General features: G+C 56.2%; 3 protein-coding genes across 6 annotated transcripts in view; 1 reads left to right on the top strand and 2 right to left on the bottom strand.

Moving 5' to 3' along the window:
* Positions 1-20,113, top strand: part of PRKCZ (protein kinase C zeta) — a 116,494-nt gene extending 96,381 nt beyond the window's left edge. For 3 of the 4 annotated variants that reach the window (XM_077151554.1, XM_077151553.1, XM_077151555.1), the window contains 9 exons: positions 1,860-1,946; positions 2,752-2,887; positions 3,128-3,215; positions 3,889-4,044; positions 4,867-4,986; positions 5,624-5,703; positions 6,264-6,353; positions 19,518-19,633; positions 19,758-20,113. In XM_077151554.1, the coding sequence (XP_077007669.1) occupies positions 1,860-1,946; positions 2,752-2,887; positions 3,128-3,215; positions 3,889-4,044; positions 4,867-4,986; positions 5,624-5,703; positions 6,264-6,353; positions 19,518-19,633; positions 19,758-19,845 (961 nt within the window). In that variant the 3' untranslated portion in view covers positions 19,846-20,113. The remainder of the gene's footprint in view (positions 1-1,859; positions 1,947-2,751; positions 2,888-3,127; positions 3,216-3,888; positions 4,045-4,866; positions 4,987-5,623; positions 5,704-6,263; positions 6,354-19,517; positions 19,634-19,757) is intronic. The other variant, XM_077151556.1, reaches the window with a different exon arrangement.
* On the bottom strand, positions 19,378-20,658 carry LOC143675033 (uncharacterized). The gene is made up of 2 exons (XM_077151557.1): positions 20,480-20,658; positions 19,378-20,368 (listed from the first exon to the last, which is right to left on the bottom strand). The coding sequence occupies exons 1-2, from the start codon at positions 20,558-20,560 to the stop codon at positions 19,883-19,885; spliced, it is 567 nt and encodes a 188-aa protein (XP_077007672.1). The 5' UTR covers positions 20,561-20,658; the 3' UTR covers positions 19,378-19,882.
* Positions 20,659-21,777: 1,119 nt separating this feature from the next.
* On the bottom strand, positions 21,778-25,862 carry FAAP20 (FA core complex associated protein 20). The gene is made up of 5 exons (XM_077130968.1): positions 25,781-25,862; positions 25,510-25,728; positions 25,069-25,340; positions 24,681-24,966; positions 21,778-22,075 (listed from the first exon to the last, which is right to left on the bottom strand). The coding sequence occupies exons 1-5, from the start codon at positions 25,860-25,862 to the stop codon at positions 21,888-21,890; spliced, it is 1,047 nt and encodes a 348-aa protein (XP_076987083.1). The 3' UTR covers positions 21,778-21,887.
* Between the last annotated feature and the right edge of the window lie 1,781 nt (positions 25,863-27,643).

The following is a 27,643-nucleotide window of genomic DNA, read 5'->3' as shown; positions in this document are numbered from 1 at the left end:
GGAAAATTAACAGGTTTGCTTTATCGTTCCCTAATTTACTCTCACCTCCCTGCAAGAGGCACTAATGAGCCGCAGATATTCCAGAGGCAAACAAGCAGCGCTGGGCAACAGGCTTTTGACCTGAAAATCTCAAGTGCCGTCAGCAGGGAGTTTCTGGGAAAATGGGTGTGAAACTAATTTCTGAAAATTGAACCTCATTAAAATGCAGGGCAAGTCGTACTAGTGTACGAAATCCTGCGGTGCCCCGCTTTGTGACATGAAGGGTCCCGGGCCACTGTTAGAGGGCGCCCCCAGCCCGAAATCTTTCAATCACATGATCACGGCCCTGAGACCCCAACACCACCACCTGCTCTGACCTCTCCCCTGACCCCAGTGGCCCCCCTACTTGGGGGACCAGCCGGTACCTCATATTCAGGGTGGCCAGGTCAGAACTCCTGACCTTCCCCCTCTGGACCGCTGCCTGCATTGTCCCGACACCAGAAGTGGCCTCAGGACCCCTCGCTCGGGCTCTGGCACAGGGTCCCACTAGCTCCTCTCGCCCACCTCACACCCAGTCCACTTCAGAGCGTGGCCTCTTCTTGCTGCCTCTGCCTGACGGTCCCCACCCGCTGGTCCACTCCTCAGACTGGTGGCCAGTGGCGGTTCCTCACCTCTTCCCTCATCCACCCACTGCCCCACCTTGCCCATACACCTTCCCACCTGCCCCACCTTGCCCGTGTACCTTCCCACCTGCCCCACCTTGCCCGTGCACCTTCCCACCTGCCCCACCTTGCCCGTGTACCTGCCCACCTGCCCCACCTTGCCCGTGCACTTGCCCACCACCCCACCTTAACTGTGCACCTGCTCACCTGCTTTCCTGGCTTTTCCTCCTTCTCTGCTGGGGGTGGCCCTGGCTCCTGGCTCGCCCCCTCCCATGCTCCATGCGAGCCTCTGCTCTGACACCTCTTGGGGGGGACTTCCCTGGCCACTTTCAAAACAGCACTCGTGCCCTGGGGCCATGGGAACAGAGCCCGCAGGCTGGGTGGCCCCATGCAGGAAGAACGCCTGGTCTTGGTGCTGGAGGCCGGTGTGTGATGGGGTCGGGGGCACACTCTGAAGGCTCCAGGGAGCAAGGGGCTCCGCCCCCGCCGTTCCCGACAGTCTTTGCACTCAGTCCTGTAGCCGTCTTCCCGCCTGTGTCTGTCTGTCTGTGCCCAGTCTCCCCTTCTTGCAAAGACACTTGTCAGGAGGGGCTGGGCCCTCCCTGCCCCAGTGGCCTCATCTTCACTGAACGCGTCCTCAAGACCCTCCTTCAAATCAGCTCAGTCACGGGCGTGGCTCAGGGTGAGCGTGTTCTAGGGGCCCAGCGCACTCCATAGCAAGTCCCTGCCCCCTGCTGAGCCGCAGCCCCCCCCGCGCCCCCTCCCTCCGAGGATGTGCCTGCCCTGGTGCCCGCCATGCTACCGGCAGCTGAAAGCAGGTGGCTCTGGTGGTGGGTGACTGGGTGGACTAGAGTCACTGCCTCGTTTCTCTCCCACGTCTGGTTTTCCTCGGTCAGGTCAGAACTGCGCTGCTGCCTCTGGGCAGGGCCTGGCTTCCTCCCGAGAAGGACGCATGGGCTTGGGACCAGGCTTGACCTTGGCTGTGACTTTCCCTTGCAGCCCGGGCCGCCTTCCCTTCCTGACCCCAGGGGGAAGGAATCCTGGTGTTGACCTTGGCCACCTAGGAGGAGCGTGCCCGGAGCAGAGGAGGGTGAGGCCAATGGCCAAAGGCTGGCCCGTCTTAGCCACTCACCATAACCCTGGGGCAGCTTCCTGCTGACTGAGGCTCCTCTGCCTGGAACTTTTGTCAGCGAGTCATGGCCTCCTCCTCCCCTCCAGGCTGTTCCTGGTCATAGAGTACGTCAACGGCGGCGACCTCATGTTCCACATGCAGCGGCAGCGGAAGCTTCCAGAGGAGCACGCCAGGTGGGTGCCGGCTGTGCAGAGCAGGCAGCAGGACACACTGTGCTCAGAGGTCAGATGCATCGGCAGGGTGGGAATGAGGTGTCTGGTAAATGGCAGAGAGGGCGCAGTGTCCCCCTGCCGCCAAGGGGCTGTGGGGCCTCAGCAGGACCGTGCGCGTGTGTTCGTGCATGCAGGACTTTGTGTGTGTGTGCAGGACTGTGTGTGTGTGCGTGTGCAGGACCGTGTGTGTGCACACTAGTGGTGCCTCGGTTTCCTCTGCTTCTCGACTAGGGAGGCGGGTGGGCGGGGGCAGCAGGCCGGCCTCGAGGGCTGCTTGGCGTTAGCAGGTGCTGACTTTTTCTTTCCTCAGAGACGCCGGCACGTTTGCCCTCCCCTGGCTCCAGCGCCACCCCCCCCCCCGCAGCCCCCTGCCCCCGATGCCATCTGAGCACCGCTCAGGCCCCTCCCTCTCCCAGTTTCCCGTAGTCACTTCTCCCTCGCTTGTGGATGCTGTGCGTGCCGTGCCGGGGGCCGCCTTAGAGCCTCAGGGGGCAGCGCGTGGTCAGGAGGACAGCCCTCACCAGCACCCCACACGCCCCTTTCGAACCTCCCGGGGCTCCTTGGGGAAAGGGCGGGCAGCTGCGCCCGTGTCCAGACGTGGGCACGGAGGCCTGGGCATGCCGCGTTGGCGGGGCCTCGTGTTGCCTGCTTCCCCCCCCCCCGACCGTGCTGAGGACGCGTGCCCCACTTGCTGACGGCGCGTTGCCTCCCCCCACCCCGCTGACGGCACGTCACTCCCCCCCCCCCGCTGACGGCGTCCCCCCAGGTTCTACGCCGCCGAGATCTGCGTGGCCCTGAACTTCCTGCACGAGCGCGGCATCATCTACCGCGACCTGAAGCTGGACAACGTTCTGCTGGACGCCGACGGCCACATCAAGCTGACCGACTACGGCATGTGCAAGGTGAGGCCGCCCTGCTCGCTGGGCCCCAGCTCCGCCCCCACGACCTCACGGCCCCTGGACTTGGTCCCTATGAACTCATGACCCCCAGGCTCAGCCCCTGTGACCCCCGACTGGCCCCCCCCATGACCCCCCGGACGCTGTCATTTACGTGTCCAAAGCCCGGTTCCGAGGGCCGGCCCCTGGCGGCTCCTGTGGCCTGGGCAGGACGTTTGCCCCGGTGACTGGGCTTTGTCCCCACAGGAAGGCCTGGGCCCTGGAGACACGACGAGCACTTTCTGTGGGACCCCGAACTATATCGCCCCGGAAATCCTGCGAGGGGAGGAGTACGGTGAGGCCATGCAGACGGGCAGCAGGCCAGGGGCAGCTGGACCACGGCCGTCATGGCCACGGGCAGACGGGAACGTGTCCGGCCCCAGAAGCTTTTCCTCCTCCTCCAGGCAGCGCAGGGGAGGCGGGGTGGGCGGGGAGCAAAGGGGCCAAGCAAGGGGGCAGGGGCTGAGGGGCGGGGCGAGCAAGGGGGCTGAGGGGCGGGGTGGGGGCGGGGTGAGCAAGGGGGCAGGGGCTGAGGGGCGGGGGAGGTGGGCTGGGCAAGGGGCGCTGGGCCGACAACCGACCCCCAGGGTTGGAGACGGGGGAGCCATGTCCCGACAGAGCCTCCAGGGACAGCCCTGTCCTGGGACACTTTCTACCTGAACACCAAAAACCCACTCAGTCCCACACACACCTAAACCTGTACATACCCTTACACACTCACATGTTCACTCATACACATGCACAAAACACACGTGTAAATATACTCACACGTATGCATATAGTCAACTCATACCTTCTTATACACACAAACACATACTCATGCAACTACTGTACACACTTACATGCTCATGCACACTTGTACACATTCGTACACTCACACACCAACATATCCTTCCATGCACACACATGTTCTTTGGCCCTGACCCAGGTGCATACCTGCACTGACTCCCCTCCCCCTTGCTCCCCAGGAGTCCTGTGCCCCCTCACAGCACCCCAGGGGTCACTGGGCAACCCGCTAGTCCGGACAGGCCCCAGGCCCGGGAAGGAGGACAAGCCCCATGAAGCAAGACAAGCCACCGGAGCCCCTGCGGCCAGCAGTGCTGTCTGCCTGGGACTGGGAGCAGGTCCTGAGCAGGGACAGGAAGGGCATATCCCAGCCCACTGCTCCTCGGCGGGAGGGTGGCCCACTGGCTGGAGCACGGCCCAACGCCTGCCTCCAGGTTCCAGACAGAGATGTGACGGTCGTGAGGGCTTTAGTGCCGAATCCTGACCACACTGGGGACGCTCCTGCACGTGTTCTGTGCCGTTACGGGGGCTGGGCCTGCGGGGCACTCACCTGCCTGGAGAGCTGGACACCTGGAGAGCTCCTGGGACCAGTGTCACCTCGTAGCTAGGGAAGGGAGAACGGCAGGTTGGCGGACCCGAATAGGCTAGTGCGCACCCAGGAAAGGAGCCCCGTACGGCGGGGACCGTGACAGCCTGCGGGCTGCGGGGGGCCGTCGACCGCCATGCCCGGGTAGACCTGCAGCAGGTGCTCTGCGACGCACCTGACAGGTCTGAACACAGATCGCCACCAGGAAAGGCAGAGAAGGGTAGGGGAGGTAACGTCAGTGAGAGGAAGGGACTCTGTAGAGCTAGAAGAGGAGGTTGTCTGAGGTCTCCGCTGGCCTCAGTGGTTTCATGTCTGGAGACCACAAGCAAAAGGAACGGGCCCAGCACGGCCTGGAAAACCTGCGCAGATAGTGGATACAGAGTGGCCAGGCCGCCTCGGGGGACGAGACGCTCCACCCATCTGAAGAGTCGGGGTGCCCAGCCTCGGCCGTGGCCCAGGAAACGTGCTACAGCCACACCGTGGCTGCTTCCTGCTCTGCGTGGTTGACAATCGCACTGCGCCGACGGTGTCTCTGCCAACAGCCCAGGCGTGATGGGCACCTCTCGCCCTGCAGGGTTCAGCGTGGACTGGTGGGCCCTGGGCGTCCTCATGTTCGAGATGATGGCTGGACGCTCCCCCTTCGACGTCATCACCGACAACCCCGACATGAACACGGAGGATTACCTTTTCCAAGGTGCGTGGGCCTCCCGGCCCGGGTGGGTGAAGGACGGGAAGCTGCCCGGCCCATGCCCTGGCTTCTCCTGCGTCCAGACACCCCCATCGTGCCCCTGAGCCGCTCCGGGGGTCCCTGGGCTGTCTGCAGCGCCAGGAAGAACACACCCATGATTCCCGGTTCTGGAAGGGCCTGACCCGGCCATGTTCCAGCTCTCACACCAACAGGCCACAGCGGGGGACACTGTTGGTGGGGGGGCTGCATCTCAAGTCAGCTACTGGGACAGAGGCCCTGCTTTGACGGAGGCCCCACTCCCTCTGCACAGCCGGGGGCACACCCCCCCCCAAGCGCACCCCTGTCCCGTCCAGCCCACATCCTGACCCTACTCCTGGGCCAGAACCCATTGCCTCGGGAACGCTGCGGCCCACGGCGGCCACGAGTCCCGCGGGCGCCCTCTGGCGGCGGCCGCTGTAACTGCGGGGAGTGGACAAGGCCATCCGCGTGTCGGGGCGTCTTGCAGCGGGGAGGGGGTTCATGGGCACCACGTGGGGCCCCCCGGGCACCCAGACGCCCCAGGGATAGAGCCCCAAGCGCCGTGTGAGGGGACGGTGGGGAGGAAAGCGGCACGGGCAGCTCTTCACCGGGCCCATCTGTGCAGTGATCCTGGAGAAACCCATCCGGATTCCCCGGTTCCTCTCCGTCAAGGCCTCCCACGTGCTCAAAGGCTTCCTGAACAAGGCGAGTGCGGCCTCCCCGCGGGCACCTGGGGACGTTCTCGGCCCTCGCGCCTTATCAAAGGCAACAGTGGAGGGGGAGTGGGGCCTGGGGGCCCGGCTGCTGGGAGGGGGAGGGGGAGTGGGGCCTGGGGGCCCGGCTGCTGGGTGGGGGTGGGGGAGTGGGAACGGGTGGGGGGAGTGGGAGCAGGGCCCCGGGGCCCGGCCACCACGTGGGGGAGTGAGGCCTGGGGTCTCACCCACTCTGCTGGCTTATTTTAGTGTCCGCAGTGCTGTATGTCAATGAGCAGGTCTGGACTTCGCTTTGTCCTTTGAGCCCTGCATCTTTGAGCTAGCACCTCTTATTCACACTTAACGACGCCACCCAGGGGAGGCCATGCTGGAAAAACGTTTAGTGACAAAGCTTAACATATTAGGAGAGAGAAGTTTTAGTTTTAGTCAAGGAACAGCTGGTTCTCGGTCGGGTCTCAGGGATGGGAAGCCAGGTTTCCTTGTTGATGCTGCATCTCAGGGTTTCCTTTGCTCGGGTCCTGACTTGTCCTTTTTTTGAACTCTGACCCGCAGGATCCCAAAGAGAGGCTTGGCTGCCGACCACAGGTGGGGTTTTCAGACATCAAGTCTCACGCCTTCTTCCGCAGCATTGACTGGGACCTGGTAACCTGGCATACGCCCGCGGTGGGGGGGCGGTGCTGGACATGCGTGGACATATGCGGGAGCCCCCGGGGCCCGGCTCGTCCTCCTGTGGGGCCACCCTCCAGGGTTCCATAGGAGGAGGGGAGGGCCAGGATGGGGGACTTGGAGACGCAGACCTGAGGGTACAGGGCGAGGAGAAGTGGGGTAGCCATCTCCAAGGACGGGGCTCAGTGGCTCTCTCTGGGGAAGCGTTGCACAGCCTGTGCTCGGCCAGCCCAACTGTGCTGGCCCCGCTGCCCAGGCCGCACAAGGACCATCCTCGGCTGTGAGCACGCTGACTGGTCTACAGTGTGGGAACCGCACGGGGACAGCCCAGAGAAGGGTCTGTCTGGTCCCATGGCTGCTTGGCAGGGACCCGCCGTCCCTGGCGCCACCCATTGTGAGTGATGCAATGCGGCCAGCAGGCATGCCCAGGTGCCCCTGGGGAAGCCACCTTGACCTCAGGGCTTCCACTCCTTATCATGTTCGTTTCATTGCTGAAGCACTGTGCAGAGGGGGTGGCTTAAGCAACGGGAAGCAATGGGCTCAGGATTTTGGAGCACGACAGGTCTGCGTGGAGGCATCCCCAGGGCGGCAGTTCTCCCAGAGGCTGGTGCTCGGGCCACTGCCGCCTGCCTGGCCTTGACTTCCCTGGGGGGTGCCGCATGCAGTGCCCCCCCCCGCCTCCCCTCTCCCAGCCCCAAGGCCTCCAGCCACTGGCTGCTCCAGGGCCTCCCTGTAGGGCTTTCACTAACCCTGTGAGCTGGGCCCAGGGGCTGAGGTCCTCTCCCGAGCAACCACACCCACAGGGGGAACTGGGGCACGTACAATCGCCACCACATTCCATCCTCCGAACCCTAAAACACGTTCTTTCTGCACGCAAAATGCACTCACCCCACCACAAGCTTCCCAGGGCCTGGAGTTGCTTCAGAACCAGCTCAGAAAACATAGTCCCACTGAAATGGGCCACACGCAGGCTGTCCTGGGACAGAACCCCCATCTGCGGGCCTGGGAAGCCTGCAGGACAACTTAGCTGCTTTCAGATACAAAGGAGGGACCGGGATAGGATAAGCGTCTCCATTCCCATAGAGGAAACTCAGAAGGAAAACAGGGCCGCGGGTCCCAAACAAGTCCAGAATTCAGCAGGGCAAATGCTTCTAGATTTTGAGGTCTGAGAGTCATCTACGGATCAAGGTTTTGTCCCCTGGGCCCACCCCTTCCCAGTGCTTGCCCAATGGCTATGCTCTCCACACACTGGGGTGAAGCCCCCTCCCCCACCGAGACCACTGGGGTGGCAGCCAGGCTCTCCCACCTCTCCCGGATGCCGAGGCGCAGACACCCCCCCTCCAAACAGTGGGTGCAAGCACACTCCCTCCACAGTGGGTGCAAGGCCTGCCCCCCCCAAGCACCAGGGCAGAAACCCTCCCCCCTGCAAGTGCAGGGGTGCCCCTGCCCTGCTCACACACACGGGAGGCCCGCTCTCCTGGCCCCAGGAGATGTCTTCCATCCAGACCTCGGCTTCCAGGGTTCTGCCCTCGAAGCTGCTCTTCCTTCACTTGGTCCCTTCTTGTCCCTTTCCGTGCAGACCAACAGTGGTTCTGCTCATATGAGTTTTGCAGACCCCCCCATCAGCTTTGCATGCCGGTCATAGGGGCCCAGACAGTCAGATGGCAGGATTTTCCACAGATCTTTCCGGATAACTGCACTTCCAAACCTCACTCCCCTGAAATGGCCACATGGCTCCAAGCCCTGTTCTGGAACCCACTTTCTGGAAGCTCAGAAGTCCTGGTGCAGCGGCCTCTGGCCCGAGGGCGTGCTGGGGCATAGGCTTGGAATTGTCCACACAGCCAAGTTCTGGTTTCTTTGTGCCCAGGAGTTCAGTTCTCAGCTCATCTCTTTCCTCTCGCATCGTCCTATACGCGGCCACGAGAAGCCCGGCCACACTTTCCACACTTAGCCCATACACCTCCTCAGCTAAATAGCCGAGCACATCTCTCTCAAGTTCTCCCTGCCATCCAGTGTCAGAACTCAGTTTCGCCAAGTTCTCTGCAGCTTCAGTACAAAGGTCGTCTTTCCTATAGCTCTCGCTTTTATTAATTAGAGAAGCTGTAGGTTTACAGGAAAATCACGCATAAAATGCCAAGTCCTGCATGCCCCCTGCTATTAACACCTTGCATTAGTGTGGTACATTTGTTACAGTTCATGAAAGAGCTTTTAATAATTGTACTAGTAACCATAGTCCATCATTTCCACGAGGGTTCGCTGTGTTGTACTATGTGTGTTAGACTTTTACTCTGGTAGCATACACACACCCTCAAATCTCCCCTTTTAACGACGTCTGGACGCGTTACTGCTGCCAATGGCGTCCCCAGTGTTGTGCCGCTGTCACCACATCCCCCCAGCAGAGCTTCTCTGTCATCCCAAATAGGGACACCGCACGCCTTAACTGCCCCTTCCGTCGTCCCCCTGCCCCTGCCCAGCCCTGGTAACCTGTATTCTAGATTCTGAGTCTCTGGATTTGCGAATTCTATTATTTCTTTGCGGCGAGAGCAGATAATCCTGGAGCTTCTGCGTCTGGCTGTCAATGTCTTTGAGGCTCATCCATGATGGTGCGTGCCAGGGTCTTGCTCTTGGAGGCTGAACAGCAGCCCCCCGTGTCTGTGTGCTGAAGTGTTCAATACCTATCGCCACCATCTACTTTCACATCGATTTTTTATCCTTTTGAACCAAAATCCATGATAATAACAACTCCCATGGCCCCTGACAGCACCCCTTTCTGATTTCTTTTCTATGAATTTGCTTATTCTGAGTATTTCAGATCAGACAAACCATAGGATATGGTCCTTTGTGTCTGGCTTGTTTCACTCAACGTGACGGCTTCAAGGTTCATCCGTGTGGTTGTGTGTGCTGTCATGTGGTAGTGTGTGCCATCCATGTGGTTGTATGTGCTTTCTGTGTGGTAGCGTGGACCATCCGTGTGGTAGCATGGACTATCTGTGTGGTAGCGTGTGCCATCCGTGTGGTAGTGTGCTTTCTGTGTGACTGTGTGTGCTATCATGTGGTAGCGTGTGCTTCCTGTGTGATAGTGTGGACCATCTGTGTGGTAGCGTGTGCCATCCGTGTGCTTTTTTGTGCTTTCTGTGTGGTAGTGTGGACCATCTGTGTGGTAGCGTGTGGTACTATGCACTCCACTTCTTTTTACAACTGAATAATATTCCAGTGTATGGATATATCGGTTTGTTTTTTATCCATTCATCTGTTGATGGACACTTGGATTGCTTCTAGCTTTGGGCAGTTATAAACACTGCTACAATGAGCATTGGTCTGAAAATGCCTGCCCAAGCCCCTGTTTTCAGTTCCTGTGGGCATATACCTCAGACTGGAATTGCTATTATTACTATTATTATTACATAGAGTAATTCTATGTTTAATTTTTTTAGAAAACGCAGACTCCCTTCCACAGTGGATGCACATTTTACATCATCACCAACAAAGCGTGGGCTCCTGTTTCTCTGCATCCTCCCCAACACTTGTAATTTTAGTTTTTTAACAGTAATCATCCGAGTGGTGTGAAGTGGTAACCAGTACTTTTAACTTGCATTCCTCTAATGGCTATAGTACTTTGAGTATCTTTCCACATACTTGCTCGCCATTTCAGTGTTATCTTCAGAGAAATGTCTATTCAAATCCTTGGAACATTTTTTTTAATTGGATTGTTTGTCTTTTTGTTGTTGAGCTGTAGGACTTCTTTATATATTCTGAATATTAGACCCTTGATCACATATATGGGTTCCAAATATTTTGTCCCATTCTATAATTTGTCTTTTCACTTTCTTGCTAATGTCCTTTGATGGACAAAACTTTTTATTTTGATGAATTCCCTCTCATTTATCTATTTTTTCTTTCATTGCTCATGCTTTTGGTGTAAAATCGAAAAACCCATCGCCAACTACAAGGTCCTAAAGATATTTCCTTATGCTTTCTTGCAATATTTTTTTATACTATCAGCTCTTCTATTTAGGTCTTGGATCCATTCTGAATTAATGTTTGTATATGGAGAGAGGTAAGAGTCCACATTCATTCCTTTGCACATGGATTTCCAGTTGTCCCAGCACCATTTGTTGAAGAAACTGTTCTTTCCCTCATTGATTAGTCTTGGCACGCCGGTCAAAAAGCAACTGGCAACAGATGTGTGCATTTAACTCTGGACTCTCAATTCTATTCCATTGGTCTTCTGCCAGTACCACACTGTTTTAATTGTGTAGTAAATTTTGAAGTCAGGAAGGGTGAGTCTCCAAATTTGTTCCTTTGAAGGACTGTTGGCTTTTTAGGCCATTGGCAGCTCCATATGAATTTGATGATCGGCTTTCCCGTATCTGCAAACAAGGCTGTTGGAATTTTGATAGAGATTATATTCAGATCACATTAGGCAGAATAGACATCTGTAGTTAAGTCTTCTAGTCCATGAACATGGGATGTCTTTCCACTTATTTAGGTTTTCCTTAATTTCTTTCAGCAGTGTTTTGTAGTTCTCAGTGTACAAGTCTTTCACCTCCGGTTTTGGTTTGTTAAAGCTGCTGGAATGCAATATCCATGGAATGGACTGATTATTTAAAAAAGGTAATTTATTAAGTTGCTAAGAAAATGTCCAAACTAAGACAACCAGAGAAAGAAACCTCGACTCAAGAAAGGGCCAATGACTTTTGGGGTTTCTCTGTCAGCTGGGAAGGCGCATAGCTAATTCCACTCCTGGCAACTTCCCCAGGGGCTTTTTCCTTCTGCATCTCCAAAGGTCTCTGGCTGTTTGAGTGCTGAAGCTTTTTCCAAAATGTTTCCCTCTTAAAGAACTCCAGTAAGTGACCTACCTTGAATGGGTGGAGACACGTCTCCACGAAACCACCTAATCAGAAGGTCCACCACAGCTGTGCATGACACATCTCCTCGGAAACAACTGAGTCGAAAAGATCCCACCTATGACAGGTTCAGGTGCCAACCTGGCCAGGTGACAATGCCCTGCTGTTCTGTGGCTGTGGACTTAAATCATCAGCACATGAAACTCATCTATGGCTCACTACATCTGCCATCGGCCAAGGGGTGGGGGGTGGGGGTGCCTTCCGCAATAAGTGATGCTTCATTTAACTAGCTAGAGGCTTAAAAGAGAGAGGTCAGAAGAGAGGTCACCTCATCTCAGCACTCACAGCTCGGCCCTGACTTCTGGAGCTGCAGAAAGGAATTGCCCTGGGGAAAGCCACTGGAACCCAGAAGCCGGGAGTAGACGGCCAGCAGACATCACTGTGTGCCTTCCCATGTGACAGAGAAACCCAGCTTCCTTCCCCCTGAAGAACTATAAACTTGTAACTAAATTAATCCCTTTACTAAAAGCTGATCCATGTCTGGTATGTTGCATTCTGGCAGCTTTAGCAAACTAAACCACCACCCAATAATATTGAACGAGGATTAAGGAACATGGATTTTCTGGGGTATACAACAGTTTCAAACCAGCACACTTCCTTGGTTATATTTTTTCCTGGATATCTTACTCATGTAGTTGCTTTTGTAAATGGAACTGTTTCCTTAATTTCCTTTTCAGGCTGTTCACTGGTGGTGTATAGAAACACAACTGACTTCCATGTGTTTATCCTGTATCATTCAACTTTGCTGAATTTATTAGTTCTAGTAGTTTTCTTGAGGATTTTCTAGATATTCTATCTATCGGATCATGCCATCTGTGAACAGGGATAATTTGACTTCTTCCTTTCCAATTTGGATGTTTTTTCTTTCTTTCTCTTGCCTTGCTGCTGCGGCTGGAACTTCCAGTGCAGTGTTAAATTACCGTGGTGGCAGTGGGTGTCCTTATCTTGCTCCTGATCTTAGAGGAGAAGCTTTCAGGCTTTCACCATTCAGTATGATATTAGCTATGGGCTTTGCAAATATGCCCCTTTTAACTTGAGGGTGTTTCCTTCTATTTCTAGTTTCCCTAGTGTTTTTATCAAGAAAGAGTACTGGTTTCTGCATCCATTGAGTTGATCATGGGTTGTTTTTGCTTTATTAATTTGGTGTATTACATTGATTTTCTTGTGTTGAACCATCCTTGCTTTCTGGGAGTAAATCTCACTTTGCCATGGGATATATCCTAACATATTGTTGGATTTGGTTTGCCGGTCTTTTATTGGGGAATTTTGTATCTATATGCCATATATATATATATGGCTTTGGTATGAAGGTAATGTTGGCCTCATAGAATGAGTTAGGAAGTAATTCCTCCTCTTCTCTTATTTTGGAAGAGTTTGAAAAGGATTGGTGTTAAATCTGTTTTATATGATTTTTAAATCTGTTTTATATGATTTCAATCTTTTTAAATTTGTTGAGACTTCCTTTGTGACCCAGCATATGGTCTATCTTTGAGAATGATCCATGAGCACTTGAGAAAAAGGTGTATCCTGCTGTCGTGGGGTGTAATGTCCTATAAATGTCTGTTAAGTCTGGCTCATTTATTGTAATATTCAAATTCTCTGTTTCTTTATTGATCCTCTGTCTAGATATTCTGTCCACTGATGAGAGTGGGGAATTGAAGTCTCCAACTATTATGGTAGATGTGTCTATTTCCCTTTTCAGTGTTTGCAGTGTTTGCCTCATGTATTTTGGGGCATTCTGGTTCGGTGCATAAATATTTATGATTGTTATGTCTTTTTGTTTAATTGTTCCTTTTATTAGTAGATAGTATCCTTCTTTGTCTCTTTTAACTGTTTTACATTTGAAGTCTAATTTGTTGGATATTAGTATAGCTACTCCTGCTCTTTTCAGGTTGTTATTTGCACGAAATATCTTTTCCCAACCTTTCACTTTCAACCGATGTTTATCTTTGGGTCTAAAATGTGTTTCCTGTAGACAGCATATAGAAGGATCCTGTTTTTTAATCCATTCTGCCAGTCTATGTCTTTTGATTGGGGAGTTCAATCCATTAACATTTAGTGTTATTACTGTATGGGTAGTACTTTCTTCTACCATTTTGCCTTTTGGATTTTATGTCATATCTAATTTCCCTTCTTTCTACACTCTTCTCCACACCTCTTTCTTTTGTTTTTGTATCTGTCTCTAGTGCTCCCTTTAGTATTTCTTGCAGAGCTGGTCTCTTGGTCACAAATTCTCTCAGTGATTTTTTGTCTAAAAATGTTTAAATTTCTCACTCATTTTTGAAGGACAATTTTGCTGGGTATAGAATTCTTGGTTGGCAGTTTTTCTCTTTTAGTAATTTAAATATATCATCCCAACTGTCTTCTCGCCTCCATGGTTTCTGCTGAGAAATCTACACATAGTTTTATTGGGTTTCCCTTGTATGTGATGGATTGCTTTTTCTCTTGCTGCTTTCAAGATCCTCTCATTTTCTTTGACTTCTGACATTCTGACTAGTAAGTGTCTTGGAGAACATCTATTTGGATCTATTCTCTTTGGGGTACGCTGCACTTCTTGGATCTGTAATTTTAGGTCTTTCATAAGAGTTGGGAAATTTCAGTGATAATTTCTTCCATTAGTTTTTCTCCTTCTTTTCCCTTCTCTTCTCCTTCCGGGACACCCACAACCCGTATATTTGTGCGCTTCATATTATCATTCAATTCCCTGAGTCCCTACTCATATTTTTCCATTTTTTTCCCCTATAGTTTCTGTTTCTTGTTGGATTTCAGATGTTCTGTCCTCCAGTTCACTAATCCTAACCTCTATCTCTTGAAATCTACCATTGTAGGTTTCCATTTTTTTTTTTTCATCTCTTCTATTGTACCTTTCATTCCCATAAGTTCTGTGATTTTTTTCAGACTTTCCATTTCTTCTTTTTGGTCATTCCTTGCCTTCTTCATATCCTCCCTCAATTCATTGATTTGGTTTTTGATGAGGTTTTCCATGTCTGTTTGTATATTCTGAATTAATTGTTTCAGCTCCTGTATCTCATTTGAACTATTGGTTTGTTCCTTTGACTGGGCCATGTCTTCAGTTTTCCTGGTGTGATTTGTTATTTTTTGCTGGCATCTAGATATTTAATTACCTTTATTAGTTTATTCTGGAGATTGCTTTCACTTCTCTTACCTAGGGTTTTCTTGCTAAATGAATTTGTTGTCTATCTGTTCTTTGACCTTCGGTTCAGCTTTTTATGGACCTCTAGCTTAGGTTTTGTTTAACAGAGGATAATTTTTCAGTTCGTGTTTTCTTGTTTCTTGCCCTGCTTGTATGGTGCCTTTTCCCTCCCCACCCTTAGGAGGGTCTACGTAGGTATTATAGACTCCAGTTGGGTTTTCCCAGACTAAACTGGCCTCCTATCAGGGGGAAGGAGTCACCTGCATCAGTCTTCCCTAAGGGTGAGACCCAGCAGGTTGAAAGACTTTCCTGTGAAGTCTCTGGGCTTTGTTTTTCTTATCCTGCCCAGTATGTGGTGCTTGTCTGACTGCAGGTCCCACCAGCAAAAGATGTTGCAGCATCTTTAGCTTTGGCTGGGGGCGTGGTGGAGACACAGGAGAGGTTGTAGGCTGGTTTTGATGGCTTCAAATTGCGAAACCCTGGTGTCTGAATTCCTTGAGAGAGGGATTCCACCTGAGTTGGGCTTCATCCCCTCCCCTGGGGAAGGCGCAGGCTGGAGACAAGCCCTGAAGGCAGCCCGTTTCTGCCTATACCTGGGGCAGTTGCAGCCTGCCCAATGAGCGACCTCCGCCTTGACCAGGTTCACCTGAGCTGGGGGCCTATTTTTAGTAGTCAGAATTTGTTAATTCCACAATTGGCGTTTAATTGTGCTCAGTCCCTGCTGCTGGTAAATTTCCTTTCCTTTCCCCTCTGGGAAGCAGCCTGTGGGGGAGGGGCGGTGGCTTGGGGAACTCATGGTACTGGGGGAGCTCGCAGCCGGTCCAGACTGGGGTATGCTGTGTGTCTGCTCACTGATGTGGCTCCAGGAGCTGTTCTGTACTGTTTCTGGTTATTTAGTAGTTGTTCTGGAGGACGAACTAAGACGTGCACACTGCTAAGCCGCCATATTGGCCACATACCCCTAAATCTGCTTTAAATGTTCAGCAGAATTCAGCAGTCAAACCATCTAGTCCTGGACTTTTCTTTGTTGGGAGGCTTCTGGTTACTGATTCAATCTCTGTACTTGTTACAGGTCTGTTGAGATTTTTTATTTACTCTTGCACCAGCTTAGACAATTTTTCATGTTTCTGGGAATTGCCCATTTTCATCTAGCTTTTCTAAGTCGCTGGCATATAATTGTTCATAGTACCCTCTTATAATCCTTTTTAATTCTGTAAGGTTGATAGTAATGTCCCTACTGTCATTCCTGATTTGTTATTTATATCCTCTCTTTCTTTGTCATTCTGGCTAAAATGATGTCAATTTTGTTGATCTTTTCAAAAACCAACTTTTGGTTTTGTTGATTCTATATATTGTTTCTTGGTTCTGTATATCATTTTATTTACTATTTATTTCTCCTACTAACTTTGGGTTTAGTTTGCTCTTCTTGTGCTTTAGATGTGAATCAGGCCATTGATTTGTGATCTTTCTTGTTTTTTTTTAAACATAGACATTTAGAGCTATAAATTTCCCTCTGAGTACTGCCTTTGCTGCATAACTTGTTTTAATATGTAGTGTTTTTCTTTTCACTAATCTCAAGATGTTTCCTAATTTCCCTTTTGAATTCTTCTTTGACCCACTGGTTGTTAAACAGCATATTAAACAGCATATTGTTTAATTCTGACATCTAAATTTTCCAATTTTCCTTCTGTTATTGATTTCTAGCTTCACTCCACTGTGGTCTGTTCGGTTTCCTAGTGCTGCCAGAGTGCAGATCAGAAATGGATTGGCTTTTATAAAGGGAATTTATTTGGTTATATATTTACAGTCCTAAGGCCATGAAAATGTCAAAATTAAGGCATCAACAAGATGATGCCCAGCCTCTGAAGAAAGGCTGCTGGCATCTGGAACCCCCTGTCAGTTGGGAAGGCACATGGCTGGCGTCTGCTGGTCCTTGATCCCAGTTTGTTGCTTTCAGCTTCTGATTCCAGGGTCCTCCCCTAATGTCTCTGGGGCAAACTCTGGATTTCATCTCTTAGTTTAGCATTTCCTGGGACATCTTTTCTGTCTTCAAGCTTCCGTGCTTTCTCCAAAATGTCCTCCTCTGAAAGGACTCTAGTAAACAGATTAACACCCACCTTGAATGGGTGGGGTCACATCTCCATAGAAACAACCCAATCAAAAGGTCCCACCCAACTCTGCCCCGAGATTGGATTAAAAGAACATGGCTTTTCTGGGGATGCATAACAATTTCAAACCAACACATGGTCCAAAAATATATTTTGCATGATTTCGGTATTTCTAAATTTACTAAGACTTGATTTGTGGCCTAACATGTGGTTTATCCTGGATGTTCCAAGGTACTTGAGAAATGTATTCTGTTGTACGATGACATGTTGTCTATGACCATTAGATCCAACTGGGTAATAGTGTTATTCAAGCTCTCTATTCCTTCTTGATCTCCTGCTTATCTGTTCCATCAACTATCGGAAGTAGGTGTTGAAGTCTCTGCTATTGCAGAACTGTCTTACTTCTCCCTTCAGTTCCGTCCGATTTGCTTCATGTGTTTTGGGGCTCTCTTGTGAGGTGTGTGTTCGTTAATAATTGTGATATCTTCTTGCTGGACTGAATCTTTTCTCAATATTTAATATCCTTTGTCTTCTCTAATCTTTTTAGACTGAATTACTGCATTTTTTTGTATTTATTTGCTTTTTTCTGGTGCCCCAATTTGATTTCCTTTTTCTCTCCTTTTCTATTTTTATTTATTTTCTTAGTGGTTACTCAGTAATTACAGTGAGCATCTTGAATTAGTAACACCCTCCTTCCACTAGTGCCAGCCTGGTTTCAGACTACACCAACTCTCCACTCCTATTTACTGCCCTCCCTCCCCCTTTACATCTGTATTGTCTAAGACCATATCTTTGTAGTCTGCCAATTAACATAGGTTCTAAGTGTTATTTTATACATTTTCTATAAGGAGGAAAAAGACAATTACAATTCTAAAAGTACAATGATAACAGGATTTTGTATTTGCCTATGAAATTACTTTTAAACCCTATTAATTAGGGTCCTCTAGAGAAACAGAATCAACAGGGAATGCTTGCAAATATAAAATTTATAAAAGTGTCTCACATGACCACGGGAACACAGAGTCCAAAATCCACAGGGCAGACTGTGAAGCCGACGATTCTGATGGAGGGTCTGGACGAACTCCACAGGAGAGGCTCGCTGGCTGAAGCAGGAAGAGCCTTTCTCCTCTAAATTCTCCTTAATAGGCTTTCAGTGATTAGATTAAGCATCACTCATTGAAGAAGACACTCCCCTTGCCCGATTACAAATGGAGTCAGCTGTGGATGCAGTTGACGTGATCATGATTTTAGTCTATGAAATGTCCTCATCGCAACAGACAGGCCAGCACTTGCCCAACCAGACAAACAGGCACCACCACCTGGCCAAGGTGACACATGAACCTGACCATGACACCAACATTTTTTATTTCTTCAGGTGGCTTTGAGTTGCTGTGTCCTTTGTTTCAGCCTGAAGGACTTCCTTAGCATTTCTTGTAGAGCAGGTCTTCTGCTAATGAACTTTCAGCTTCTGTTCATCTGTAAATGTCTTAATTTCTCCTTTAGTTTTGAAAGGTAATCTTGCCAGATACAGAATTCTTGGTTGACGGTTTTTTCTTTAATGAGGTGAAATATACCATCCTACTGTTTTCTGGCCTCTATGGATTCTGATGAAAATTCTACTCTTAATCTCTTGGGGATCCCTTGTATGTCATTATCTCTGGCTGCTTCCAGCCTCCTCCCCTTGTCTCTGGATTTTTGTGTTCCACTATTACCGTGTCTGGTGAGGACCTGAGCGTCTGTCCTGCTTGGAGGCCACTGAGCTTCCTCCTTGTGGTGGTCACGTCTTTCATCAGATTGGACTGTGGGCCATCGTGTCTCCAAACCCCTTCTCTGCCCCTTTCTCTCTCTCTGTCCCCGCAACTCCTAGGAAGTGTACATGGCCACACCCGACAGTGACCCACAGGCCCCTCAGACTCGGTTTGTTTCTTGTCATGATCCTCCTCACACTGAATAGTTTCCATGGTCTTGTCTTCAAGTTTGGAAGACAAACTGGAACCAGCTTTGAGGCGTGCCCCACCCCCACCCCAAAGGTCACCGGAATGGCCCCAGTGCCTCTAGAGGGGCCTCAGTGTGGAAAGTAAATAAGCACCACAGCCTTTGTGTCCGAAACCAACCTGGCCAAGGAAAAGGAACACTAAGCACCGCGTGGGCTCCACAGGGCTTGGAAGCCGGGGCCCCTCTCTTCACTGCCATTAAGGCTGGTGGAGGTGTGGCTCTTCTCACCCCTCTGTTACCTTGCTCTCAGCTGGCCACACCCCCAACAAGGGCCGTCCTGATTGCCCCCCACCCACACGCGACAGCAGGGATCCTTCATCCCTCACCCTCACTCCCCTCTGGACACTGGCTCAACCACAGGAGACAAACGTCTCTGCCCATGACCTGGAACAGATGCCCCCGGTGACCAGCTGCCCCCGGTGTCATGTAGATGGACATATCCACCTCTGCAACACCCCAGCTTCCTCCACCTCACTTACCGTGGAAACATGCGCCACTTCCCCTGGCCTCAAAGCTGCGCAAGGGTCTCTTTCAGTGCCCCAGGCTCCCTGCGCTGGTGCTGCAGTTGCTCCCGATGCCCTGGTGGGACCTTGTTATTAGCAGCACGTCCTCACGCTGCGGGCAGGCCTCCTGAGTGTCCCCACATGGCCTCAGGCTGGGCGGGGACAGCAGCCAGCACCACCCCAGGAAGGCGGCGGATCCCAGGCGGCCCCTGCGGGCAGCAGCCCCTGCTCAGTCCAGTCCTCCTGGAAGAAGGATGGGCAGCCTGTCGCCAGCATGACCGCGTGAGGGACTTCTGAACATTTTTAGCTCTGATAGAATTTTCAGACCCTGAGTATCTTCTTCCCGGCTTTTACTGGTCTTTTGGGAAACATGTAGGAATTCCAGCACCACACACGGTTAAACACCGGCTTGCTGTGTCTCACGTGACTTGCAGCCGCAGTTCTGACCTGCTCTCTCTGGTGTCCATTCCCAGTTGGAGAAGAAGCAGGCCCTCCCCCCCTTCCAGCCGCAGATAACGGACGACTATGGCTTGGACAACTTCGACACGCAGTTCACCAGCGAGCCTGTGCAGCTGACCCCGGACGACGAGTGAGTCCAGCCGCACGGCCACAGCCCCTCCCGGCCCGCGCCCCCCGCCGGGTCCCTCCCGTGGGTGCAGCGTGCGGCGTGTCAGTGAGCTGAGAGCCCACGGTGCCTCCCCCTCCCCCCTTAGGGACGTCATCAAGCGGATAGACCAGTCCGAGTTCGAGGGCTTCGAGTACATCAACCCGCTGCTGCTGTCCACGGAAGAGTCCGTGTGAGGTCCGGCGGGACAGACGCGCGGGCGGCTCCGCAGCTTTACCCTTCACCGTGGCGTGTGCATGCCAGGCCAGGCACTAGGCAGGCGGGCCAGCCGGACGCTCGCTGCCACGGGGAGGAGGCCCGGCCGGGCCCGGGCGGGCTGCGCGCCCAGGAAGCCACCCCGCGTCGGGGAGAGGACACCCGCGGCCCGGAGGCAGGACTCGCGGTGCCGGCGCGCACCAGGGCTACCGTGTAATGTCCTAAGGAATAAAGTGTACCTATGTCGAAGCTTCCTTTTGATGCCTTTTTTCCGCAAGTATCCCTGCTGACGAGCCCGCAGCGGCCGGGTCCGATGAGCGAGCAGTCAGGATGTAGGCTGGGGGACAGGAGCCTAAGTGCCTGAGGGGACACGTGCAGCAAAGGAGTCTCGCGGATGCGGGGCGCTTCCCAGGCCCGGTAAGTCCCCGTGGTGGCTCCTCGCCAAGCGCCTCCCTCGCCGCCAGCCAGGGCTGCACCAGGAGTTGGCGCGGGGACGTCGATGCGCTGCTTCACCAAAGCACCGGAGACCATAAAGAGAAAACTGATGCTAAAGCTGCACAAAATATATTTCTGAAAACACTAAGCAGTGCCTACGTGATGTCTTATGTTACATACCAGATCCTGTCGGATGTTGTCGCGAATGGTGCGGCACCAGAATCCGGGCTCGGGAGAGGCCGTGACGGGCCCAGCCTCCATGCAAAGGTGACTCCCCGTCGCGGCTGCGTTTCCTGAGGGAGCTCAACCCCTGCCTCTGGCACCCACGTGGGGCCGCAGGCCACTCAGGTCAGGGACGGCTTGGCGTGGCCAGCCCGTGGGGTTCCAGATGGAGGTCCCTTCAGCGCGGGTGGGAGGGGCTCACCTGGGAGGGGGCGCCCCACACGCAGCACATGCTCAGCTTCTGGGCCTGGCCCCACTGGCGGCCAGTGGCAGGCGGGAGATGAGGTGAGGACGCGGGCACCGCACCACCGTGCCACAGACGGGGCCACCCGTGCCAGGTCACAGTGCCCAGGTGCCAGCCGAGAGACCCCCCCCCAAGCCAGGCTTCTGGCAGGGAGGCGTGTTTACCAGCCCTCCTCATCTTAACCAGCGTGCTTGCCACCACACCCAGAGGACCCCACATTGGCACTGAGAGGTGACTGGCTCTCATGAGGGTGTTAAAGCCCAGCCTGGGGGCGTCTGGGGGACCCGAGGCCCCAGAGTGCAGTCCCTTGGGCTGGTGGCCGGCAAAGGGTGCAGAGCCCGGGGCATCTGCTCGGGGAACACATGCAAACAGAAGGCGCTTACCTACAAGCTGCTCGTGTACACACGTGGGACTCACGCTCTCTTCACCATGGGGGGATTTTTACATGAAGACATTTGTTTTATAAATTAAAGAAACTGAACGATGTAATTATACATGGTTTGAAAATAAGAAATTCTCACACTGGCAACTAGCTGCAGACCGGTCTGTGTCTCTGCAGTCCTCGAAGGCTGGGGCGAGGGGTCCCCTCCGTGGGGAGGGCACCGAGGTCAGTGTGTGAGGGGGCGAGAGGCGCCTCTACTAAAGCTCCCTGCAACGCCTGTGCTGCCGCCACGGGCACAACGGGAGGCCTCTCCGTAAGGCAAAGGTTTGGAAGCTGTTTTGGGAGGACGCGTTAATCTTGGCTTTCCACATTATGCCTGGTCTCCCCGCCCCTACCAGGTCTGAAGACTCTCCGCATCACCCCAGCCAGCCAATGGCTGCCCCCCAGCCCCCAAGGGCTTTCCTTGGGTAAGTCCCTGTTCCAGGACACGCTGCCGTAGAACTGCCAGTCGAGGACAGGAAAGTGCCTCCGTGCCAAACACCTGAGCCGCAGGCCAGCCCCAGGGCACATGGAGGATACGCGGCCACAACACGGGGGCCACCCCAACCTGCCCAGCAAGTCACTGCCCAGCAAGTCACTGACCAGTGCGTCTGATCGCAGCCGGGGGCTCCTGTGCCCTCGAGCAGACGTGAGAAAGGACCCAATGTAAGACAGACGGCCTCTGTGTCCGAGAGGCACCTTTAATGGACACGTCTCCACGCAACAGCCATGGTGCACAGAGAGCCAGGCCATGTGGGCACAGGGACAGACGAGGGGAGAGATGGGGCCAGGCAGGCGGTGTCCACGGGCTCCACTTCAGCATGCCATGTCCTCGGCGCTTTCAGCCAAGCACTGAGCGAGGTGGCCATCAACGTCCAGCTGGGACATTCTGCAGGTGGGGACAGCTGGTCACCCACTCGCTGGGGAGAGACACGCCCTCACCCTTCCCTCTGGACACTGACCCCAACTGCCCCCGCAGAGAGAGCTGACTGCTGCCCCCTCCCACGAGCGTCCCTCACCCGCCCTCGTGCCCTGCTGTAGGGCCAATGCTGATGTAGGTGGAAGTCGGGGTGAACCCACGACACCCCAACAAGCTGCAGCTGAGAAAGGGGTCTGGGGACCACAGGCAAACAGCTCAACCCCCAAGCTGTACGGACTTCCTGGGCCACCCCAGCCGAACGTCCAATCAAGCTGCTGCTTTAGTGTCCTTGTAGGTTCCTTGCAGTGGGCTGGGAAACACGGGGCACTTGCTAGGGATGCGACTTCTACCCCAGACCACCTGCATGAGATGGGGGGGTGAAACCAGCCCTCCGGGGCCCCAGGAACCCCGCTTCCTGGCAGATCTGCCAGTCCCACCAGCCTCGAGCAACAGCTGCAGGCAAAGACCACAGCAGAAGCAGAGACCACAAACGCAGGCACTGTGGAACGCAGTGGGCTGAGGCCGGGCAGGTCCCCACTGCCCCTCGCACCCTGGCCGCCATCAGGGTCCAGGCTGTGGTGAGGCCGGCAACAGCTTTCCCACCCCTGGCAGATGCTGCTCTGAGTGCAAATTCCCAAGGCCACCAGGCATCCTCAGAACCAGTGTCCTGGCACATCCCCAGGCCAGCAGAGGGGTCACTGCCCAGTCGTTGTGGTGGCGGCCCTGGCGGGAAGCCCCTGGGAAGCGTCTGGCCATCCTCCCTGCTCCGGCCTGCTCTGCTCCCTGCCTTAGTGCTCGGCCAGTGGGTGAGTCCTGAACTCGGGGCGGCAGCCGAGTTCCCCACACTGTGGTGGCTTCGGGACTGAGTCTCGATCAGCACCCAGGCCTCCTGCCACCCAGAAGGGGACGGAGCACAGGTTCCGCCTCCCCTAGAAGAAAGCTCACAGCCTGTCCCGCCTGCCCCCCCGCCGGCTGCTGGAGAGGAGCTGGGCGGCCCCTGTCAGGTGACCAAGGGGCGGTGGGGCCTGAGCTTGGTCTGTCTGCTCCAGCGTTCCCAGCTGCGGGCAAGCCCCTGGGGTTCAGTGCTGCACCCGTCCCCTTGTAGGAAGCCCCAAGAACAGGCCAAAGTGAACCGTTTTCGGGGTGGCTGCCAGATGCCATCAGAGCCACTAACAGGGGCCCCTCCCAATTCCTCTAGCCCAAGGTTCCTGCCGTGCCCCGCCCTGCATCAGCGCAGAAACAGGCGTCCCTGATGGCATGGGGCACGCCTTCTCCCCGGCCACCTCTGCACCCCAGGGGCCCGTGTCCGATCGAGGCGTTCGCGGCAACAGGCTGAGCTGGACCTGCCCTGAGTGTCGCCGATGGCTCAGCTCGAGGGTCTCAGCCAGAACTCGAGCTGCTCAAGCAACTGCTCCACAGGCCGAGGCCAGGCTGGCCTTCCTGTCTCAGGAGTCTTTTCAGCCTACCTGGAAACGCAGGTGACCCAAAGACAGGAAGTCCCCAGGGAACGGGAGAGGGGCAGCGCGGGCCTCTGCGGGGCAACCCCGCAAAGCCCAGCTCCGCCCTGGGCGCCCTCACATCCCCTAGACTGCCCGTGGGACAAGGCCGCGTGCTGGGCACACGCCAGACGTGGAAGCCTGTGGGGCCCTGTGGGCATCGTTGGGCACTGCCTCCCTGCGCCCAGGACCGGCGGCTGCGTCAGGTAAAATTTAAATCAGGAGGATCACGGCCGCGCGCCCTCGTGCACAAAGCACGGTGTTGTTGGCACAGCGCAGGCCGAAGACCCTCAGGGGCACGTGGCCTTCCCACCCCCGACCTCGGGGCTTGGCGCTGGGAGCGCTGGGCAGCGTGGGGGAGCCCCGCACCCGACTTCAGAACCCGAGACTCGCAGCTGGAAAAGGCGCCGTCTGAGCAGTTCCCGGGAGGACTCAGGACCGTGTGTCCTGACGGCAGCTGGGTCTGCTCCCGGAGCCCGCGGCGCCCCGAGGAACCTGCCCCACCCGAGGAACCTAACCCGCGTGCCCCGGGACAGCCACGCCCAGCTGCTAAGGGCCTCTCGCAGCCTGCGGGTCACTCGCTGGGGCTCGGGCTCCTGGCACGTGGGATGGGCAGGCCCACAGCCCCATGCTGCACAGCGGGCGTCTAGCTCCTTGGCAGAATCAGAATCCATCCCCCGGACTCAGAAGACAACACCTGAATGTCTCCATTGGGTCCACTAAGGACGAGGCGCCTTGGTACCAGCGACGGGGACTTTTCTCTTAAGAGTCGACGACCTGAGCCCTGGGAGCCCAGCAAACCTGGGGCCATTGGGGCCGCCTCTGCTGGGGGGCGTGGGGCCAGGGCAGTCTAGGCCCCCGCAGCCCAGGGGAGGGCAGGCGGCTGGCAGCCAGGCCATGGGCCACGGGAAGGCGGGCAGCAGCATGAGCCCTGCCCTTCGGCCCATTCTATCCCTAAAACGTTACCTCAAGGGGTCACAACTGGGCAGCGCTGAGCGGGTGGGGGGCCTTGGCCTGTGGATGAGGGCTGTGGCTTCCACAGGGTTGAGTCACCCAGGGAGCCTGGTGGGGACACTCACGTGGACCCGAAGGGGGCCTGGCACATGGGACAGCTCTCCAGGGCCGGCGGCTCCTCCCCCGACGGCAGCTCCTCGGCGGCTCAGGCGTGGGGTGAAGGCGGGGCGACGAAGCCGAAGACACCGACAGGGCACCCGGGTGCCGCCCCGCCGCGCAAGGCAGCGAGGAGGAGCGGGCCAGGCCCCCTGAGGCCCCTGGAGCCGGGGACAGGGGCGTCCAGAGAAAGGCCCGGGGACCCACCGTGAAGACTTCCGGGGGTGCCTCGCGCTCCGGGCCGGGCCGGGGATCCTGCGAAACGGCTAGGTCGTCGGGGCCCGCCCCCCACCGCGGCCTGCCCGCCCCGCCGCCTCGGGCTCGCGCCCCCGCCCCGGAGGCCCCACGTGGCCCCACCTGGCCCGGCGCGGCGGGCAGCGGCGGCAGCGGGTCCCCCGCCGGGCTCGGGTCGGCGCCCACGGCGCGCAGCAGGGCGGTCCACAGCGGGTCCCGCTCGCTCGCGGCGTCGCCGAGGAACCACGACGGGTCCCGAGGGCGCCTGGGGGGGTCGGGCGGGGGCTCAGCGGGGGCGCGCACGAGGGCGGGGCGCGGAGGCACCGGCGTGGGGGGCGTGGGGCGAGCACCCAGCCCGCGCCCCCGGCCCGTCTCCCCCGTCGCCCGCGGGCGGCCTCCGGCGGCTCAGCCTGAGCCGCGGCCTGCGCCCCGCCCCCGGCGCCTCCCTCGGCCGCCCCCGCCCCGCGCGCACGCGTCCGGCGGAAGTGGAGGGAGGCCCGCCCCGGCCCGCCCCCGCACGGCCTCCAGCCGCCCGCGGAGACCCCGACCCTGGGGGACGCCTACCCCAGCCTGGCCCCTCGCCGCCCTGCGCCCCAGGCGCGCGTGACCGTCGGAGCGGAAGGCCCCCGGAGCCCACTCTTTGGGGAAACTGAGGCTGGGCGGCTTCCGTCGCCGCCGCGGAGGCCATTTTCCAGCGGGGCTGGGGCGGCTGCCCTCCCAGAAGAGCGTCGGGGTCTCCCACCCCCAGGGGCCCCTTCCCTCCTCCGGAGCCCTGCCCCAGGCCTCGGAGGAGGAGGAGCAGGAAGTGGGGGTGCTGGAGGTTCGGGGGCCCTACTTTCCGCCCCGCGGCGTCCGGCCCTGGCGGAGTCCCTAAGGAAGAGAGGCAACCCGAGCTTGAGGGAGGGAGTGGGCGCCATGGGGGAGCCCAGGGACGCCCCGGCGGGCCCGCCCCCCCCCCCCCCCGACGTGGAGGCTCACCACGCGGTGGCAGTAGACGCTCAGGCACCCCCACGCCCCTCCCGGGCCTGCAGCCCTGGGCACAGCTGCCCCTGCAGGGGCCTCCCGGGCCACCCCCAACCTTCCGGGGCCTGGGTCTTTGGGAGGGGGGTGCCACAGGCAGATGTCACTCCCCTGTGGGGCCTGCTCGGACAGGTTCCCCCACCCAGGCCTACCACCTCGGCCTCTCTGGGCACCCCTCATTCAGGGCTCTGGGAAGGGAACCCGGGAGCTGGAAACGCAGGGTGGCCTGGGGTCCCCTGGAGGTGTGGGGCCCCCAGGCCCTCCTGCACACTTGAGCCCTGGAGTCTTGGGCCAGCGAGGGGCGCCCCACTTTGCTTTGGCCTTCGCCATCTGGATGCTCATTCACCCCCAGGCCCAAGGGGACAGGGCCTGGACCCTGGGCCAGTCTGGCACCAGCTGACCAGACAGAGCACTGGGCAGCCGTCTGGACAGCACAGCCCTGGGGCTGGGCCTCCTGGTCTCCTGGCTGCTCTGGCCAGTCCCCCTCTGGTCAGCACCAAGCCCCAGGAAAGGCAGGGGACTGGAGGCCTCCGGTGCAGAGGAGAGCCGCGGTGACCCGGCACTGGGGAGCAGGCACGGCAGGTGCCAGCATGTGTCAGGAAGCCCCACCCCTCCCCTAATCCCGCCCGCCCGCTGGCTTCCCCGACAGCTGCCCGCCCGGGCCCCTCGAGGCCCAGACAGAAAGTCTCCTGCGGCCTTTAGGAGATGCGCTTGGGGCACCCCCACCTCCGACTCCCCCAGCTGCTGTGGAAAACGGCCCGACGGGGCGGCCAGAGTGACTGGAGAGTTGAACTTGGTTAAAGTCATACTTCTCCAGAGCCATCTAGGAAGTTTAGCGTTATTGGGAAGTTATTTCTCTTCGGGAGGACTCTTGCTCTGCAGAAAACATTTTTTTAGGACCCTCAAATCAGGTAGTCATGTTTATAAAAGAATATTCCAGTGCTTTGGAGTGGACACCTCTGGGTGATTGTGGCTGCTGTGGGGGGGTCCTCGGCTCAGCTGAGAAGTGCAGAGGGGGTCAGGGGTCGGTCTCCGAGGCGGTGTCATTCTTTGTTCCCTTGGGCCCATTGGAAAATGATGCTTTTGTGGACAGGAAAGCGGACCCCTCCTCAGCTCCAAAGAGCCTCCTCCAGAGCCTGGCGCTGTCTGCTGGGCACTGGCACCTTCCCCTCCAGGGCCCCTGGCATCCCTGGAGTGGCTGTGCCTGGCCTCCCCGAGGTGGGGGTGGTGATAACACCACCACCCCCGGCCTCTGGGCCTTTCTGGAACATTCCCATCCGATTTCTCGCAGGCGGCCTCTGCCCCGTGGCCGCCCTGCTTGCTGGGTTTCCATGCAGCACCCCTGGAGGCATGTGCACTCTTGGGCCACAAGGGGCAGCCCAGCACCCGTACAGGTGAGAGTGGCCTCAGGGGGTCGGGACTCCATTTCCAAGCCCCCACCCTGGGTGGTTGGTACAGGCAACAGGGCTGCCCCCGGGGCAGGGTCCTCAGGTCCTACCCGCCTCTGGGTCTTTGGGAAGCTGAGACCCTGCAGCAGCCCTCAGCCTGGGTCATGGCAAGCTCCCCGAACCCTATGCTTTCAGGTGCCAGCTTCTCAGGTCCGGCTCTTGCACCTCGGGGCTCAGAGGTGGGCACTGCCCCCAGCCACGCCGTCCTGCCACCGCCTGGCCGCCTGCCT

The sequence above is a fragment of the Tamandua tetradactyla genome, chromosome 2 (assembly GCF_023851605.1).
Source record: "Tamandua tetradactyla isolate mTamTet1 chromosome 2, mTamTet1.pri, whole genome shotgun sequence".
Lineage (NCBI taxonomy): Eukaryota > Metazoa > Chordata > Mammalia > Pilosa > Myrmecophagidae > Tamandua > Tamandua tetradactyla.
This window is presented reverse-complemented; position numbering and strand designations above follow the sequence as displayed.